This window comes from Pseudophryne corroboree, chromosome 1 (assembly GCF_028390025.1).
Source record: "Pseudophryne corroboree isolate aPseCor3 chromosome 1, aPseCor3.hap2, whole genome shotgun sequence".
NCBI lineage: Eukaryota > Metazoa > Chordata > Amphibia > Anura > Myobatrachidae > Pseudophryne > Pseudophryne corroboree.
In genome coordinates, this window is record NC_086444.1 from 595,193,364 (window position 1) to 595,214,277 (window position 20,914).

The following is a 20,914-nucleotide window of genomic DNA, read 5'->3' on the forward strand; positions in this document are numbered from 1 at the left end:
TACATGTAAGACAAGAACCTGGGACAAACATACCTGCCCTCAAACACTATTCCAGTGTTCTTGTCTAGATAGATAGATAGATAGATAGATAGATAGATAGATAGATAGATAGATAGATAGATAGATAGATAGATAGATAGATAGATAGATAGATAGATAGATAGATAGATAGATAGATAGATAGATAGAAAGAAAGATAGATAGATAGATAGATAGATAGATAGATAGATAGATAGATAGATAGACAGACAGACATAACTTCTGCTTTTTTATAGTCCAATTAGAAGAAAATATATTATGCTAAACCTGTTAAGAGCTGGTACTGAATATCTTCTTGTATGTGATTTTACTTTTACCTATTAGATTATTTAAAAAAAAAATTTGTTTAACAACTTGACTATGGGCCTAATTCAGACCTGATCGTAGCCGTGCACAATTTTGGCGCATGTCTGGCCTTCCCCCCGCTGCACAGGTACAAAAGCATCACACTGTGGTGATTCTTTTGTACCTGAAGAGTAGCTCCCTACCAGCGTATCTCCTGCGCGCTAGCAGGGAGCTACCCGTCGCTCTCCGGGTCGCAGCGGTTGCGTGTGATGTCACGCAGCTGCCACGGCCAGCCCAGCGTTGGGCTGAGATGCTCATAGCATCTCTGGCATGCGCTGGCGCACTGCGGCGCATGCGCAGTTCAAATCTGATCACCTGCTGTGCGAAAACGCACAGCTGCGATCAGGTCTGAATTAGGCCCTATGACAGAAAAGAGTTTATTTCTATCAACGTGGTTAATTTGGAATAACTGAGGAGTTAGTGTTCAATATCAATTAACTTATTAATACAGTGTATATTGTGTACAGTTTTATGTAAAGGTAGAAGATGAAATAACAGTAATTGCTTACAATTTAGGATCAGTCCCTATATACTTCCATAATCAAAATACATAATTATATGCTTGTTTCAGTCATTAACATAGTTTCACAAACATCTGCATTACATCATATTGTTCTAAATCAAATCAATGACATATTTTCCATTATTCTCTATCTTGCTGAAGATCAATCAGAGCCAATTGTAGGTTGGTTAGCATAGGTTGCTGCACGTTTGCACTTTGATACCAAAATAATGGCTGATTACATGTACACATTTCATCCTGCACACTGGCAGCTTGTTCTCAGTCAGTACTCAATGCTGTGCAAATAAATCCCATAATATTATAATACAGGAATCAGCTGATTTCTGTTAGGGCCTCACACTTCACAATGGAATGCAATCCAATTGGCTGTATTCATGGAAAAGAGAAACTGAGACTGTATTGGCTGTCAAAGGCAGTCCTTAACCCCGGAACTGATGCACAGTGCTTCCAATGTTAATAACTGCAGGACTAAAATCAAGACAACTGTCAGTGTGGTAGAAACATAGAAAAAGCCTCATTCATGTTTAAATCACACATTTATATTTCAAACACTTTAGGATGCAATTTCTGAGCAAGTGGAGTAAGTAACTAAGTTGAAAAGGTTTGGAAATGACCAAAAATCTATGAAATAGTTAATAGAAGATGCACTAATGTGTTATAGTATTAAGTATTAGCCAGAAATGAGTAATTCTGAAGAAAGAAACAGGTCCATTAAGTGCATATATTTGGTAGTCCAGAGAAAGATAAAGCAACACCCCAATGTGGCTGTAGGAGAAAATTGTTTCCTGTCCCGAAAACTTATCAGTAACCACTATAATGTTGTCTGCTAAATTAGTTGCCCAAATCATTTTCTGTAAGCAAGGCATCAGCGTTGGAACTACTGACATTGCAGCGGGTGCATTGCACCGGTGCCCTGCCGCAATTAAGTAGTATCAGCAGTGCTAATAATGAGTCAGACTCTTTACAGTACGATGCGGTTTGCTGTGGGAACTAGCAAAGAAGCAGGACACGGTCAGGCTGGATAAGGAGGGCCCTTCTCCTTCAGAAGACACCTTGTCCTCCCTTCCCTCCTGCACATGATCACTCACACTACAAAGATCACTGCTGCTGTGCTGCCTGCTTTCCCTGTGGATGCCATTCCTATGAGGTTCAGACTGCCTCCGAGCCCCACATCCCCTGCATCCAGTTCACGCCCCTCGGTGGACCTCTCTGAGTGCCTCCTGCGCTGCAGCTGATTGGTAACTATATTGGCCTGCAGCTTACTGCTGACCTCACTCTTACTGAGCTCAGCTGCAGGTATCCTGGTGGTAGGTCGACATGGATTAAGTTGACAGTCAATAGGTCGACCACTATTGGTCGACATTGGCATTGTCGACACAGGAAAAAGGGTGACACATTAAAATGGTCGAAACAAGAGGGCATACTCCAAAAGCTGGGACTCTCCCCTTTCGGTGGACGCTGGCATCTTGTTTCTACTATTCCAAGAACCTGAGATATCAGCCTTCCAACAGCTCGTCCCTTCTTCCTGCTCCACATGCCTGGTATGCAGTTTATATTTTCATCGGTGGATTGCTCTGGCTCCTGAAATCTGATCCCCAAGTCCCCTTCTGAAAGGTGGGACTCTAGTTTTTTTGTCCCATTGATAGCTAAGAAATCTATTTCTAGGAACTGGAGATATCTGCAGTCAAGCAAGCTGCCCTCCCACCGGAAAATGATGAATATTAAGCCCACTCCACTATCCACCACTCCCCTGCATATTAAACACCCCCTGCCATCCTGGAAGTCATGTACCTGGACCCCTTCATTCAGCATAATGCCCCCTTCTACAGTTTAGTGTTCTCCCTCCCACCCCATTTCCCACCATCTGTGCAGTAAAGGAGTAATTAGCAGAAATTACTGCTCCAGGTCCTACATGCTGAGTGGAAGATAGAACACCCCCTACCGCCCACGGGACATCACAGTCGCCATCTATAGCACCCCCAACCCTGGTATGTGGGGGGCTATTACTACACCACTGGTTAGCATATAAGCAATAGCAAGATTCATTTTGTAAACTGTATTCTTTGTAAAAGTAATCATATGGCATTATGTCATAAACTACATATATATTATATATGTGTGTATATATAAATATATATTCTAAATACAGAAACAGAAGGAGGGGGCGCACATAGTGCAAATCACTTTTACTTAAAACAGGTAAAATCCCTTTAACAAAGGATCCACATTAACAAATAAGCTCACTGTGACATGGAATCCACATTAAATGAATGAGACTCATACCGAGGTTCTCACCCGTGTGGACTGGTTACCACATGATGTATACAGAATGAAACCTCCAATCTCTGCCTGCCGGTAAGAGCTGTGCTGCACTGGGAATCGTGACCTCACACCACGCCCGCGGCTTACGGGACAACGCCGTGGCTCGTCGGGACACCAACACAGGCAGGGGGCAGAGACCGGTGGTCAGCTTGGTACGTCTAGCAGGCCACACCTCTACTAGTTTTGCATGTAGCTTCGTCAGGAGAATCTGGGGAAGGGTACAAAATAATATCTGCTGCTTTGAAGGTCCCAATGAGCACGGTGGCCTCCGTCATCTGTAAATGGAAGAAGTTCGGAACCACCAGGACTCTTCCTAGAGCTGGCCGGCCATCTAAACTGAGCGATCAGGGAGAAGTGCCCTAGTCAGGGAGGTGACTAAGAACCAAATGAAAGTGATCGTGCAGGGAGATGTTACAGCTTGCTGTTAATTACGTAAAAACACTGATCTGACTGTTTCACACTTGCTGAATATGGAGAGAGGGTGCTGACGAGAGAGAAAGTGGGGGTAGGGGTAGGTTTTTGGTGTGGCAGTTGCCATTTATATTCAAAATTGACTGGCTTTTCTATCCTTTTGTTTGATTTCCACTTACGGTTACATTAATCTAATGCAGCTCCTCACCTCTGTGGTTCCGCCGGAAGCCTCTGGAGGGACACCCCCTATGTACATTGCACCCCCCACCATATACTGCCCATATATACACATACTGCACCCTCATACCCCTTCATATAGTGCCCCTTATATACAGGGCACATCCCTCCTCAATATACTGCATCCGCCATATACCGCATACTCTGCACCCCCTCCTCCATAGACTATGCTGCAACCCTAGGTTACCCCAGGACTCGGCTACAAGTAACAACAGTAACCAGGAAACCGAAGTAGGAACCACCAGACGGTCCCGCAGCACTCAGAGTGGAGGCAGGTGTGGCCACTTACTGGCGGGGGGGAGAGGATGAATCAGTCCGGCGGGAAGGGGTGAGACCCTGTGTAGGGTGAGCAGTGCGGTGACCGGGAGGAGAAGGGGTCTGCGCTGGGCCTGCAGATGATGCGGGTGAGGAGGAAGATATTCGGCTCAACTGCCTTATATACTGTGGAGGAGTGGGGTCCTGTGCTTGCCCCTCCAACACCCCACACAGGCCATGCCCAGACCCCTCCGGCCAGCTGTTGGTGACTACTGGTGTCAAGAGCTGTGCGGGGACTGGTGAGCTTACACGTGCCAGTACTCGTGTATATAGTGCAACATCATTATAACCTGCCCATTACAAATTTACAACATCTATATATTTAAAAGGCTATACCCTCGGTATGACAGAGCCCAGCTCCCAGCAGCAGGACTTCTAGAAACACGGCAGCTCCTATGTTATAGTGTTCACTCTAGGCTGTTTTAGCAGGGCGCCGCGCCCTGCCCGTTTTTTAACAGGCAAAACCCGCCCTGCCCCTTTTGCGGCGCCCTGCTAGAACAGCCGCCCGCTCCCTGCCCTCCCGGCGTGTATAGATGCCGTGCGCATGCGCGCGGCATCCATTCACGCATTGGGAGAGGGCTGGGGGAAGCCCAGCACCGACGGAGGTGCTGGGCACGCCCCCAACAGTGACGTCGCCGGCCACAGACGCTCTCTATAGTAGCGTCTGTGGGCCACACCGCCCCCTAAAATGACTGAGGCGTGGCCACGCCCCCTAATTTGCGTGGTCGCGCCCCTATTTCGAACGCGCCCTGCCCCATTTCACTCCTAGAGTGAACACTATGTTAGTAGCGACCTTCCCCCTATAATCCGGCCCTGGTGTCCGTAATTTTGACTGGCTTTTAACTAGTATTATATATATTTTAAAATCATATCTGTCATCATATGAAAGTAGGTAAAAGCAGGATCTAAGTGTGATCCCAGCAGCACTCACAGCATGTGCAGCTGCGGGCTTGTAAGTAGACAGTCTGGGCATCTGGTTGCACTCAAGCATGGAGATAGGATCCAGTGGTATTCAGTGTGGCAACAGAGACACAGCAAGATGGTGCACAGAGTTTATAAATGTATTGATAAGTGTAAGCCTTGCAAAACTGCAGTTCTGAGCATGCCTGGTAAAATGTTCAGACTTGTAGTCACAAAAAGGAGAGCCACCCCTCCCCTCTGGAGGTCAAATAGACTGTGGTGGCCTCCCATCCCTAACAGTGCATGCGCAGTAGCATAGCGCGAGGGTGAAGGGTGGTGGGGGGATGGGGTGCAAAGGAGTTGGAATTGTGCCAGTAATCCTACCAGTTGAGACTAATCTCCAGTTAATTCTTCCCAATTCTCTTCCGCCTCTTCCCCTGTGGTTTCTTCAGTCCCAGCCCCAGTGTCTCTTAAGCTCCAGCCCCCCTTCTTTCTCACCAGCAAGCCCCCTCCTGTCTTATCAGCCAGTACCTTTCTGTCTAACCAGCAAGCCCCATAGGCGTGCGCAGCTAATTTTATTAGGGGGTGCACCGCAGGAGGGTCGTGTCTAGCACCACCTTATGGGGCGTGTCTAGCACCGCTCTATGGGCGTGTCTAGCACTAGTTTACATTCTCTCAGTAAATCACATGGCTTATACTAATTTCTCCCTTGTTCCTAATACTACAAATAGATATAATACACCCCAGAGAAATAAAATGAAACATAATGGTGTGACCACCGGCCGGTACTAAATGTCTTCTAGGGCATAACCCTTAGTTGCTGCCGCTGCACCCTATCACTGCTTACACTTCCCCAACCTATCCCTGACCCAGTGGCAGAACTAGAGAGAGTGGTGGGCCTAGGTGCATATGCATTCCCCCCCCCCACACACACACACCACCCTTTGTACCCGCCAACACCTACACCCAAATTTTGAGTTGGTCATTCTGAAAAGTACGGGAGAATTAGGGGGCCGAACATATCAGTTTTAATATAACACAAGTAAAGTTTAAAATGTATACACGTGCCATCAAAGCCACATTGGGCTCTTTCTATGCCATCAGACCCCACCTCTGCAGGACACCAGCATTTGTCACACATGCTCCCATGCTCACCAGCTACTGACAGTAGTGCCCCTTATTCACATTGCGCCACACAGTATGAGCCGAAATTCACATTGCACCACACAGTATGAGCCAAAATTCACATAACGCCACACGGTATGAGACGAAATTCATATTACGCCATGCAGTATGAAACAAAATTCACATTACGCCAGACAGTATGAGCCAAAATTCACATTACACCACACGGGATGAGCCAAAATTCACATTACACCACACGGTATGAGCCAAAATTCACATTATGCCACACAGTATGAGACGAAATTCACATTATGCCACACAGTATGACCCGAAATTCACATTATGCCACACAGTATGAGACAAAATTCACATTATGCCACACAGTATGGCCCGAAATTCACATTACACCACACAGGATGAGGCAAAATTCACATTATGCCACACGGTATGAGCCGAAATTCACATTACGCCACACCGTGTGAGACGAAATTCACATTATGCCACACATTATGACCCGAAATTCACATTATGCCACACAGTATGAGATGAAATTCACATTATGCCACACAGTATGGCCCGAAATTCACATTACACCACACGGGATGAGGCAACATTCACATTACGCCACACGGTTTGAGACAAAATTCACATTACACCACACGGGATGAGCCAAAATTCACATTACGCCACACGGTATGAGCCAAAATTCACATTACGCTAAACGGTATGAGCCGAAATTCACATTACGCCACACAGTATGAGCCGAAATTCATATTATACAACACAGTATGTGTAGTACTGCCGGTATGACCGGTATGCTGGTCACATAACTACATCCCGGTGCTACCATACCCATCTCATCATTGTATATAAATACAGTTACTAAAAAGGAAAGAATGAGATCTATAAGTGCACTCTGGAAACTACTGAATGCTAATATATTTATGTAGCCCTTCTTTTCTATTTCATTTTTTTCGTGATTGTATCCACAGATCTTTTTTTTTTTTTTTTTTCAGGTATCTTCATGTATATATAGTATACACTGTACATGCGTTTTGCCCCTGGCTGGCCTGGCCAAATACAGTACGTAAAAAAAAAGAAGAAGAATGCGTTCTAAAAAATAAATAAAAAAATGCAGTCATGAAAATGAAAAAAAGAAAAGGGTTATAATATATATATATATATATATATATATATATATATATAAAGCTATATATAAACATTTGCACACTTTTAAATACTAGTATATCCAGGTGCTCCCTATAATCTGTTCCTTGATGGTCCAGTAAAAATATATCATGGAAAAGAGGCACTCAATCAATCATGGTATATGAAAAAAAGTCTTATAAATTTTATTTTCACCCAACAACGGGCATTTCAGGTGGAATCACATTGATGGTGGTGGCTCAGCAAAAACTCTTGAATAAAATACAGCTTATGCAGCATCATAAAGTGCTTTTTGGAAAACAAATGTTTTGCTTATAAAGAGGATGTAAAAAAGATCAAACCAGTACGTCCGTCGACCTCGGTCCCATGTGGACCGTTCAAGACTCGCACACCAAATAACAGTCACCTTCCACCATCCAGAGCCATCTGCAAGCAGACACCTAACAGACACAACCAACTTTGTAACCCACTAAATACATATTACTTACTGCAGCTGATCAAACTCATCAACACAGCTGCCCACGGCGTGCGTCTCACCTCACCGCTCATGTGTCAGCCAACGCTATACAACAGATATAAGCCGGGACGTGCATGCGTACCACGGCGCTGGGGATTTCCGGGTGCAGCACGTGACTATCCTCGTCACACCAATGCCGTGCACGCGTCTGCGTTCCACGGCCTGGCTAGCCTAAGGATGTCACATGACCCGTTACTTAATCCACATATATATATATATATATATATATATATGCAGAACCAAGCAGCCAATCATTCAGTAGTTTCCTGAGTGCACCTATTGACTATAGGTGCACTCAGGAAACTACTGAATGCTTACCTCAGCTAGTATATCCTGATCCTGAATATGTTAAAAAAAAAAAAAAAAAAATCAAAACAAAGTAAAAAGAAAAGAATGACAGAGTCTCACCCTCTGCTAAACTGTCTCAGACTCAGCTGTTTCCTCCGTTCTTACAGCGTCTACGAGTCCTCTTGAGAGGAATGCTGCCTGCGGTGTTGGCGGGACGGCAGTGGCAGGGCATACATGGACTGAGAGCGCAGGCAGGAGGAGAGCAGCCGGATGGGAAGGGAGGGAGCACGGTGTGAATTGAACACTTCGCATCAATAGGCAGAGCCTGACGTCAGTCCTCTCTGCGCTGCCGCTACTGTACATGTACATCATCCGCGGCGGTAGGCAGGCACAGCAGGGGAAGAGGCACAGTGACAGACAACAATGATAAGCCGGCTGAGCTCAGCACGGGCCCAGCGATCATCACAAACTACTATGCCATATCATGCGTGGCGTGTGGGGAGTGCGGCGAGTGGTGAGTGCTGGACATTAGGGGGTGCCTGTGCGCACCTGGCACCCCCTGTGCGCACGCCTATGGCAAGCCCCCTTCTGTCTCTCCAGCCACCCCCCTTCTGTCTTTCCAGCCAGCTCCTTTCTGTCTAACCAGCCAGCCCCACAGTGTCTCTCCAGCTAAAGCCCCCTTTCTGTCTCTCCAACAAGCCCCCTTCTGTCTTTCCGGCCAGCCCCTTTCTGTCTGACCAGCCAGCCCCCCTTCTGTCTTACCAGCCATCCCCCCTTCTGTCTTACCAGCCAGCCCCCCTTCTGTCTAGCCAGCCAGTCCACCTTCTGTCTCTCCATCCAGCACCCCTTTTGTCTATCCAGCCCCTGCAGCCCACAGACACCTTCTCTTGTGTCTTCTTACTGTGGCTGTTCTCTTCGCGCTATGGCCAGCTCCTCTGACAGCGTGCGGCATGGGTGGCTTGTCTTAATATTAAAAAAAAAAAAAACTTTATTCAATGTACCAGCAATTACACACCATAGTGATCCATCTACACTGGCTCCTCCTATCTGTCCAGGCCCAGGACTCCAGTCCTGGGAGTCCCATCCTGATGGCGGCTGTTTTTGCAGTTCCACAATAGTTTAAACTTAATTACTTTTGAAATACAGCCAACTAAATGAGAAGTCAATGGGCAGTATTCAATTGTTTGAAAAGTCAGTTGGGTGTCTGTTTTTTTCCTATCCAATAGACAGGAAAAAAGACTCCCAAAATGACTTTTCAAACCATTGAATTCCCCCCAATGTGTTGTTTTGAACGGCTGTGAAACTACAATGTTCACCATTTCCTGGCAATACTCCCATGACAGCTTGGTGCCACACATTGCCTACCTCAGAAATGACCATAATAATGAGTAATAAGCAGGCTGGGATGCACAATGGGGAATTTTCCCAGTCTATGAGCAATCTTGACCAATACATACACTCCTCTTACCTTCTAAAGCTCCATGGGCCACACTATTAATTGCATTAGTACTTTTCTTACAGTCTGTAACCCCTTACTGTAATACATTCCCGATCCTTTGTGATGATAAAACATGGAATATATCAAAATGCCCAATTTCATGGAAAGACAGATCCTCCCAAACTCCGTCTGTCTCAGGATAGTAGGGACATAGGGGGTCATTCCGAGTTGTTCGCTCGCAAGCTGCTTTTAGCAGCTTTGCACACGCTAAGCCGCCGCCTACTGGTAGTGAATCTTAGCATATTAAAATTGCGAAAGAAAGATTAGCAGAATTGCGAATAGACACTTCTTAGCAGTTTCTGAGTAGCTCCAGACTTACTCGGCATCTGCGATCAGTTCAGTGCTTGTCGTTCCTGGTTTGACGTCACAAACACACCCAGCGTTCGCCCAGACACTCTTCCGTTTCTCCAGCCACTCCCGCGTTTTTCCCAGAAACGGTAGCGTTTTTTCACACACTCCCATAAAACGGCCAGTTTCCGCCCAGAAACACCCACTTCCTGTCAATCACATTACGATCACCAGAACGAAGAAAAAACCTCGTAATGCCGTGAGTAAAATTCCTAACTGCATAGCAAATTTACTTGGTGCAGTCGCACTGCGGACATTGCGCATGCGCATTAGCGACTATTCGCTCCGTTGCGACAAAAAAATAACGAGCGAACAACTCGGAATGACCCCCATACATAGAGATGTGTAAATTCTCATCTACCCATGGGCAGTACGTGAAAACTGGCCATTTGCGCCCCTGCATAAGCCCTTAAGGTTCAGTATCTTTTATCACAAGGTAAAAAAATGTGAACTGTGTTTTTTTTTTATGTTGACTTTCCTTGGTTTGTGTTCATAGTATGAGCGTGTTATATGTTACAGCTTTCTGAGAGAATAAACCTGAAAATATCTTTCTTTGGGACTTTTTCTTTAGTTTTCATGGCATTTGTGGCATTTTTTTATGGTTTATTGTTTGTATGCCTTTTGTTTTCCTTCAGTTTAATGCAGGTATAACGCTGCTGTTGATTTTAAGATGGCACTTTGTAATACGCACTTTATATACTAGGCACTGTAATGTCCTAACGGACTGGCGTCCTAACCTATAGAAGATAATAGCTAGAATCTCATTGGTTGCTATGGGTTACATCTCCACTTCTAAAAATCTGCACTTTAGTAAATATACCCCTACGAGTAATGTGCGTCACCCTTTGAGTGTCAGATGGCCACCCAGTGTGGTTCCCAAACTTATCAGGTTGCCTATCACTGCTGCATGGAGTTAGCATAAAGGCTGTGTGTATGTCAGGAATGCAAGAGCAGGGTTCTGTGCTTTAATTACACCCAAACACACAAAGTCAGCAGAACCTGTTGACATTGGCATTTAGGCAGCATTTTATGTGTGTTCTATTTGCTGTGTAGTAAACACAAACATAATACCTAATTGAATAAGCCCTGGGTGTTGTTCTTAGTTACTAGAGACAACCATGCCAAATTCATCAATTATCTCTGTTAACATCGTTTTAGTTTATTTTTATCATACAGGTGTTTTGTGTGTTTTATTGTCACGCATTGTTAATGTGTACACTGTTGTTTTATGATTGCATCTTCATGCAAGACCAGTTTGTAGTCATTTGATTAGATTTTTGTATTTTCATAAAGGCAGAAGCAGTCATTGTAGTACATTATACTGCTCCTGTATCATTTAACATTGTGTTATTATGGTCAATACACCGATCTTAACAGTATAATGGAAAAAAAAGCAGAACTGTGCTTGTAATGTAAAATAGGCATGTTCCTTTAAATTGGGAGTGTAGCAGCTATCACTGATAGAACTAGTGGCTTTCACTGTATGTCAGTCAGTGTACAGCATTAGTCCTCATGATAACATGTATCCCCAGCACTGGAACAGCACTGCTAGCACATGGTGACAGCTGCTGAAAAGGAAACCAGAACGTGCATTTTCTCATTGTTCATTTTATTTCTTTTTCTTGCAAAGGAAAAAAGGAAACGGCAGGCTGCGATTGAGGACAAAAGACAGCAGCTCGAAGACCAGATTCTCCAATTGCAACACCTAAAGGTAAGAGCTAGCAGCCAAGGAGAGGCACTTTCTCTCACCATCCATGTTATACATGTTGGTTACATATGTCTCTATAGCCGTGCATTGTCAATGGAGGAGGCTTCTGCCTTGGAAAAATTCCAAGTCAAGGCTTTCGTAAGAACAGTTTTCTATAAAATATTCATCTAGCAACAAAATTAATGGTTGTCAGGTTACTAGCTTTTTATGCATATATTACATGATAAATGCTGTTTACATTATGTTATTCTCTATTGTGTATTTATAACCATGTATGAATTCTATATTTATTATTATTATTATTATTATTATTATTATTATTATCATCCTCCTCCTTCTCCTCCTCTTCCATCATCATAATTTTCAGAGGCACTCTCAATCTTTTAATCTAGTGCTGTTTAAGTTTTTCAGGGGTGTGGCCAAATATATGTTATAGATGCAATGTTATGGTTCCTTTAAAGCTGTCATACACTAAAAGGAATAGGTATCACAGTGTGGACACTCCTTATCTAACACATCATGCAGTTTTGTCATGGTAGGCCTGGCAGGTGAATAGAAGTGAGTTGTCTAATACATTGACACCTACAGATAAATCAGAAGAATATATTTCATTTTAATAATACCATTGTTTATTTGCAACAGAGGTAATGTAACATCTGCACCCTCACTGGGGCTAATGGACACAAATGAGAGCTACTGTAAATAGTTTGGGAATGACAGCTATATAAGAAAAGGGAAAATAAGATAAAATAGTACTCTTGAAAAAAAAATAAGCAATGAGAGCGACTAAACAGAAGGCAACAGTGGTGGTGGTGGTCACAATTTGAGGGCAACAGTTTTCGAGGATGATGTATCACGTATGGCACGTACTGTGCGATACATCCCATCCTCATCACATGCATACTTACGTTTAATAACACCAGTATGTATGATTACTTACACCTGGAACATCTTTTCTCTGACGTCCTAGTGGATGCTGGGAACTCCATAAGGACCATGGGGAATAGGCGGGCTCCGCAGGAGACTGGGCACTCTAAAGAAAAGATCTGGTGTGCACTGGCTCCTCCCTCTATGCCCCTCCTCCAGACCTCAGTTAGAATCTGTGCCCGGCCAGAGCTGGGTGCTCCTAGTGGGCTCTCCTGAGCTTACTAGTAAAGAAAGTATTTATTAGGTTTTTTATTTTCAGTGAGCTTCTGCTGGCAACAGACTCACTGCTACGTGGGACTAAGGGGAGAGAAGCAAACCTACCTGCTTGCAGCTAGCTTGTGCTTCTTAGGCTACTGGACACCATTAGCTCCAGAGGGTTCGAACACAGGCACCTGTCCTCGATCGTCCGTTCCCGGAGCCGCGCCGCCGTCCCCCTCGCAGAGTCAGAAGAACAGAAGCTTGAAGACGACGAAATCGGCGGCTGAAGACTCCTGTCTTCATTAAGGTAGCGCACAGCACCGCAGCTGTGCGCCATTGCTCCCAGCACACTTACACACTCCGGTCACTGTAGGGTTCAGGGCGCTGGGGGGGGGGGGGCACCCTGGGCTGCAATTGAAGTACATTTTGGCATAAAAATACATATATACAGTCTGGCACTGTATATATGTAAAAACTCCCGCCATTTTTTCACACAGAAAGCGGGACAGAAGCCCGCCGCTGAGGGGGCGGGGCCTTCTTCCTCAGCACACCAGCGCCATTTTCTCTTCACAGCTCCGCTGGAAGCAGCTCCCCAGGCTCTCCCCTGCAGTATCCAGGTACAAGACGGGTTAAAAAGAGAGGGGGGGCACATAAATTTAGGCGCAAACAAGATATATAAAGCAGCTATTGGGTAAATCACTTATTATCAGTGAGAATCCTTGTGTTATATAGCGCTGTGGTGTGTGCTGGCATACTCTCTCTCTGTCTCCCCAAAGGACTTTGTGGGGTCCTGTCCTCAGTCTGAGCATTCCCTGTGTGTGTGCGGTGTGTCGGTACGGCTGTGTCGACATGTTTGATGAGGAAGGTTACGTGGAGGCGGAGCAAGGGCAGATAAGTGTGGTGTCGCCCCCGTCGGGGCCGACACCTGATTGGATGGATATGTGGAAGGTCTTAAATGACAATGTAAACTCCTTACATAAGAGGTTTGATGACGCTGCAGCCTTGGGACAGCCGGGGTCTCAGCCCGCGCCTGCCCAGGCGACTCAGAAAACGTCAGGGGCTCATAAACGCCCTCTATCTCAGATGGTTGACACAGATATCGACACGGAGTCCGACTCCAGTGTCGACGATGATGAGGCACATTTACAGTCTAAAATGACCAAGGCCATCCGATACATGATTATTGCAATGAAAGATGTATTACACATTTCTGAGATTAACCTTGTTAATACCAAGAGAGTTTATATGTTTGGGGAGAAAAAGCAGCCAGTGACTTTTCCCCCATCTGATGAATTAAATGAATTGTGTGAAGAAGCGTGGAGTTCCCCTGATAAGAAATTAGTGATTTCTAAGAGGTTACTGATGGCGTACCCTTTCCCGCCAACGGACAGGTTACGTTGGGAAACATCCCCTAGGGTGGACAAGGCACTGACACGCTTATCTAAAAAGGTGGCCCTGCCGTCTCAGGATACGGCCGCCCTAAAGGAGCCTGCGGATAGAAAGCAGGAAGCTATCCTGAAGTCAGTGTATACACACTCTGGTACTCTACTGAGACCTGCTATTGCTTCAGCCTGGATGTGTAGTGCTGTAGCAGCGTGGACAGATACTCTGTTAGACAACATAGATTCCCTCGACAGAGATACTGTTTTGCTAACCCTGGGCCATATCAAAGACGTCGTCTTATATATGCGGGATGCTCAGAGGGACATTTGCCTGCTGAGCTCTAGAATTAATGCTATGTCCATTTCTGCCAGGAGGGTCTTATGGACTCAGCAATGGACAGGAGATGCTGATTCTAAAAAACACATGGAGGTTTTGCCTTATAAGGGTGAGGAATTGTTTGGGGACGGTCTGTCGGAACTCGTGTCTACAGCGACAGCTGGAAAGTCGACTTTCTTGCCTCAGGTTTCCTCACAGCCTAAGAAAGCACCATATTATTAAATGCAGTCCTTTCGTTCCCAAAAAGGCAAGAGGGTTAGGGGCGCATCCTTTCTTGCCAGAGGCAGGGGTAGAGGTAAGAAGCTGCACCATGAAGCCAGTTCCCAGGAACAAAAGTCCTCCCCTGCTTCCACTAAGTCCACCGCATGACGTTGGGGCTCCACAGGCGGAGCCAGGTGCGGTGGGGGCGCGTCTCCGAAACTTCAGCAACCAGTGGGTTCGCTCACAGGTGGATCTCTGGGCTATACAAATTGTATCTCAGGGATACAAGCTGGAATTCGAAGAGACTCCCCCCCGCCGTTACCTCAAATCAGCCTTGCCAGCTTCCCCCATGGAAAGGGAGGTAGTACTGGCGGCAATTCACAAGCTGTACCTCCAGCAAGTGATTGTCAGGGTCCCACTCCTTCAACAGGGAAGGGGTTACTATTCCACAATGTTTGTGGTACCGAAACCGGACGGTTCGGTGAGACCCATTCTGAATTTAAAATCCTTGAACACTTATATAAAGAAATTCAAGTTCAAAATGGAATCGCCTGGAAGAGGGGGATTTTATGGTGTCGCTGGACATCAAAGATGCTTACTTGCATGTCCCCATTTACCCACCTCACCAGGAGTACCTCAGGTTTGTGGTACAGGACTGTCATTACCAGTTCCAGACGTTGCCGTTTGGCCTGTCCACGGCACCGAGAATATTTACCAAGGTAATGGCCGAAATGATGATACTCCTTCGGCAGAAGGGAGTTATAATTATCCCGTACTTGGACGATCTCCTCATAAAGGCGAGGTCCAGGGAGCAGTTGTTGATCAGCGTAGCACTCTCTCAGGAAGTGTTGCAACAGCACGGCTGGATTCTGAATGTTCCAAAGTCGCAGCTGATTCCTACGACGCGTCTGCTTTTCCTGGGCATGATTCTGGACACAGAACAGAAGAAGGTGTTTCTCCCGGTGGAGAAGGCCCAGGAATTAGCATCTCTGGTCGGGGACCTCCTGAAACCAAAACAGGTATCGGTGTATCACTGCACGCGAGTCCTGGGAAAGATGGTGGCTTCATATGAGCCATTCCCTTCGGCAGGTTCCATGCGAGGATCTTTCAGTGGGATCTGTTGGACAAGTGGTCCGGATCGCATCTTCAGATGCATCGGCTGATCACCCTGTCCCCAAGGGCCAGGGTGTCTCTTCTGTGGTGGCTGCAGAGTGCTCACCTTCTCGAGGGCCGCAGGTTCGGCATACAGGACTGGGTCCTGGTGACCACGGATGCAAGCCTCCGAGGATGGGGGGCAGTCACTCAGGGAAGAAACTTCCAAGGGCTGTGGTCAAGTCTGGAGACTTCTCTACACATAAATATACTGGAATTAAGGGCCATTTACAACGCCCTGAGTCAAGCAGAGCCCCTGCTTCGAAACCGGCCAGTACTGATTCAGTCAGACAACATCACGGCGGTCGCCCATGTAAACCGCCAGGGTGGCACAAGAAGCAGGATGGCAATGGCGGAAGCCACAAAGATTCTTCGGTGGGCGGAGAATCACGTGCAAGCACTGTCAGCAGTGTTCATTCCGGGAGTGGACAACTGGGAAGCAGACTTCCTCAGCAGACACGACCTCCACCCGGGAGAGTGGGGACTTCATCAAGAAGTCTTCACACAGATCGCAAAGCGATGGGAACTGCCACAGGTGGACATGATGGCGTCCTGCCTCAACAAAAAGCTAAAAAGATATTGCGCCAGGTCAAGGGACCCTCAGGCGATAGCTGTGGACGCCCTAGTGACACCGTGGGTGTACCAGTCGGTATATGTGTTTCCTCCTCTTCCTCTCATACCCAAGGTACTGAGAATAGTAAGAAAGAGAGGAATAAGAACAATACTCATTGTTCCGGATTGGCCAAGAAGGACTTGGTACCCGGAACTGCAAGAAATGCGCACAGAGGACCCATGGCCTCTGCCTCTCAGACAGGACCTGCTGCAACAAGGGCCCTGTCTGTTCCAAAACTTACCGCGGCTGCGTTTGACGGCATGGCGGTTGAACGCCGGATCCTAGCTGAAAAAGGCATTCCGGATGAAGTTATTCCTACGCTGATAAAGGCTAGGAAAGACGTGACAGCAAAGCATTATCACCGTATATGGCGAAAATATGTTGCTTGGTGTGAGGCCAGGAAGGCCCCTACAGAGGAATTCCAGCTGGGTCGTTTCCTGCACTTCCTACAGTCAGGGGTGACTATGGGCCTAAAATTGGGATCCATAAAGGTCCAGATTTCGGCCCTATCCATTTTCTTTCAAAAAGAACTGGCTTCACTGCCTGAGGTTCAGACGTTTGTTAAGGGAGTGCTGCATATTCAGCCCCCTTTTGTGCCACCAGTGGCACCCTGGGATCTTAACGTTGTGTTGGATTTCCTGAAATCCCACTGGTTTGAGCCACTTAGGACCGTGGAACTAAAGTATCTCACGTGGAAAGTGGTCATGCTGTTGGCCTTAGCATCGGCTAGGCGTGTGTTGGAATTGGCGGCTTTGTCATGTAAAAGCCCATACCTGATCTTCCATATGGACAGGGCAGAATTGAGGACTCGTCCCCAATTTCTCCCAAAGGTGGTATCATCGTTTCATTTGAACCAACCTATTGTGGTGCCTGCGGCTACTCGGGACTTGGAGGACTCCAAGTTCCTGGACGTAGTCAGGGCTTTGAAATTATATGTTTCCAGAACGGCTGGAGTCAGGAAGACTGACTCGCTGTTTATCCTGCATGCACCCAACAAGCTGGGTGCTCCTGCTTCAAAGCAAACTATTGCGCGCTGGATCTGTAACACGATTCAGCTAGCTCATTCTGCGGCTGGATTGCCGCATCCAAAATCAGTAAAAGCCCATTCCACAAGGAAGGTGGGCTCTTCTTGGGCGGCTGCCCGAGGGGTCTCGGCTTTACAGCTTTGCCGAGCGGCTACTTGGTCGGGTTCAAACACATTTGCAAAGTTCTACAAGTTTGATAACCTGGCTGAGGAGGACCTTGTGTTTGCTCATTCGGTGCTGCAGAGTCATCCGCACTCTCCCGCCCGTTTGGGAGCTTTGGTATAATCCCCATGGTCCTTACGGAGTTCCCAGCATCCACTAGGACGTCAGAGAAAATAAGAATTTACTCACCGGTAATTCTATTTCTCGTAGTCCGTAGTGGATGCTGGGCGCCTGTCCCAAGTGCGGACTTTCTGCAATACGTGTATATAGTTATTGCTTAAATAATTATGCTTATTATTATGAGCCATCCATTGAGTGAGGCTCAGTTGTTGTTCATACTGTTAACTGGGTAAGGTTATCACAAGTTGTACGGTGTGATTGGTGTGGCTGGTATGAGTCTTACCCTGGATTCAAATTTCCTTTCCTTGTAATGTCAGCTCGTCCGGGCACAGTTTCCCTAACTGAGGTCTGGAGGAGGGGCATAGAGGGAGGAGCCAGTGCACACCAGATAGTACCTAATCTTTTCTTTAGAGTGCCCAGTCTCCTGCGGAGCCCGTCTATTCCCCATGGTCCTTACGGAGTTCCCAGCATCCACTACGGACTACGAGAAATAGAATTACCGGTGAGTAAATTCTTATTTTCCGCCGCACTGCCTCCATCTCTGAGTGAGGCCCATAATTCCTACAGCCATAGTGGACCACATGATTGTGACCCTTTTATTAGAGATTTGGGCAGATCCTCAAGTGTTTCTTGATTTCTTCTAAAATTGATAAAAACACCTAAAATCATGTCATTTGGACCTGTCACATAGAGCCTTTACAGTATAATAAATATCTGGCCTGATTCATGGACACACACTATGGGGATTGCATCTGCAGCAGCCCTGAAAAGTCCAGAGACGACTACCGAAGCCATTGTGTAGTCTCAGCACAGATCCTTCCATAATAGGCTGCTCAATTCGGTGATTGACCACACAGCATGGCATCCTGCACAGAGAAGCCAGAGACACACTGCTTGAGTAAGGATTCGCAGGTGTACCCAGCGACATGCCCCAAGTATGACCGCAACACGCCTGCATGTTTGACACCACTCCTCCATCAATGCCCACAAATGGTGCCTGACTGTCAACCACTCTGCATAATGGTAAATAGTAAAATGTAAAAAACCTCTTGTAATACAGCATGTACAACTCACCATCTCTTTGAAAAGGAAAAAAAAAGTTGCCAGCAGTGCATTTGCAATCAGCCAATTAGAAGTAATGTGATAGAGCAGGCGACCGTCATCAACCTTTAGAACTGCGATAAGTGGCGATGGAGGAGGTGTCTCTGCGCAGAGATAAAGAGTTTGCTCATAAATTGACCTTCAAAGCACAGAGGGCCTTATTCAATATGGATCACATCAGCGATGCAAACGCATATTCCCATTTTGCGGCCCAGGGTGCAGGGACGGCAACACAACGTTGCGGGGGCAGCGACACAGCGTTGCGGGGGTGTGGTGTCGGAATCAGGTCCAGAGTTCTGAAACGTACTGAGAATGCTGGGAACTTAACTTATAAAAACTTGATGAATGTAGCATGTTTAAGACTTTCACTTAGGGGATATTTATCACTAAATCCTGGCAACCCATTAAGAGTCAGTGTAGAACATAATAACCTGAACCCTATAAGCTAAAAGAACAAGTTAATAATGGTGAGTTTATTTTCCTGTGCTGAACACCACTGCCAAAGCTCAGAGAGGGGACATGGATCTACTCTCAGCCAGCTCCCTGCCTTACCTCATGTTTCACAGGTTTTCCAAGGATTCAACTAGGATTAACAATTGGAAATCTTTGTCCTGAGAATGTTTATTTTCCTTGAATGAGGCTCAACCTGCATTTGTTTTTCCAAAAGCAAAAGAAAAAGATACCTTAAATGATTTAAGGCTGAACAGCCCTATGGCTGCTGAAAATGGGTGATGTTGCAGGAGGGTACCCTGCCGGCCATTAAATTGTTCAGTTATCGCCACCTCATGAATCTTCTTTGTGTCTATATGGAATGCCAGGAATCACTGCACCACTTGGTTTTGCAGAGCAATGTACGTTATCAAAGAATGCTGCAATTAAGCTGGGTACACACTAGCTGATATGTTGCCCAATCCTGTAGATCGGAGCAACATATCGGGCACATCATCCAGTGTGTACCCACAATATGCATGCTCCCGCAGGTGCTAGCGACATTCCCCGTTGGCCCTGCAGCAGGGCTGACCAGGGATGCTGCTAGCGATTCCATGCTGCAGAATGCCACTCGTCTCCTCCCTCTTCGGACCTGGCATCAGCAAGTGTGTGTGCACTTGCTGCATGCTGGGTCTAGTCGACAGCGACGTCGGGCTGGGTACACATTGCTAAGCGTGTACTCAGATCTGGAGGCATTTATGAAAACTAATACAAAGTAAAAAAATTGAGGAGTTACTCATAGCAAATTAGATATTTGCATTCATTTTCGCAACCATAGAAAATTATAGCTTTAATCTGATTTGTTGCTCTGAGCAACATCTCCATTAGTTTTTATTAAAGTCCCCCGTTGTCTGTTACAGGCACACATAAATGTAAGGATGGAACTAATAATAAAGTACAACACACAGATTCTATGGAACAACAAATATTTGCAAACAAGTTCCAAGAAAATGCATAAAATAATATCCCAGGAGAGTAGGTAAGTAAGGAGTAGGTGTATCAAACTTTTCAGAAAGATAAACTGGAGAAGTTGCTCGTAGCTTCTAACTACCACTTATATCACAATCATGACTGGTTGCTATGGTCAACTTCTCCACTTTATCCCGCTCAGTGGTTTGCCATATTGCCCCTTAAGGCTACTGCAGGGGGAAAAAAGGGCATTTATCTCATTACATTTTCCTACATCCAGCACTCTCCATGTACTGTTAAATATGGCATACAGTCTGGCCAGTGAATTAAGCTACTTCTGCAGTTACTCCAAAAAAGAATATCCGTATTAATTATTGGAGGTAGATATGCACTGAAAGGGCACTGTAACACACAACTTATCTATCTGCTATGGAGCTCATGTTATAAGTTTTTATGGGAACAGCAATGTTTCAAATGAAAAGAAACACAGCTTTTCTGAGCTTGATCTTTGATAGCTAACATGGGGGTAGAGGGTACAGAAAAGAAGGAATGATG

The 20,914-nt window shown here is 46.0% G+C and overlaps 1 protein-coding gene across 7 annotated transcripts in view; it reads left to right on the plus strand.

The window, feature by feature from the left end:
- Positions 1–20,914, plus strand: part of PALM2AKAP2 (PALM2 and AKAP2 fusion) — a 761,359-nt gene that overhangs the window by 202,368 nt on the left and 538,077 nt on the right. For 2 of the 7 annotated variants that reach the window (XM_063914267.1, XM_063914268.1), the window contains exon 1: positions 11,498–11,746. In XM_063914267.1, the coding sequence (XP_063770337.1) occupies positions 11,591–11,746 (156 nt within the window). In that variant the 5' untranslated portion in view covers positions 11,498–11,590. Of the gene's footprint in view, positions 1–11,497; positions 11,747–20,914 lie in introns of those variants that run through there. The other 5 variants (XM_063914264.1, XM_063914266.1, XM_063914269.1 and 2 more) reach the window with 3 other exon arrangements.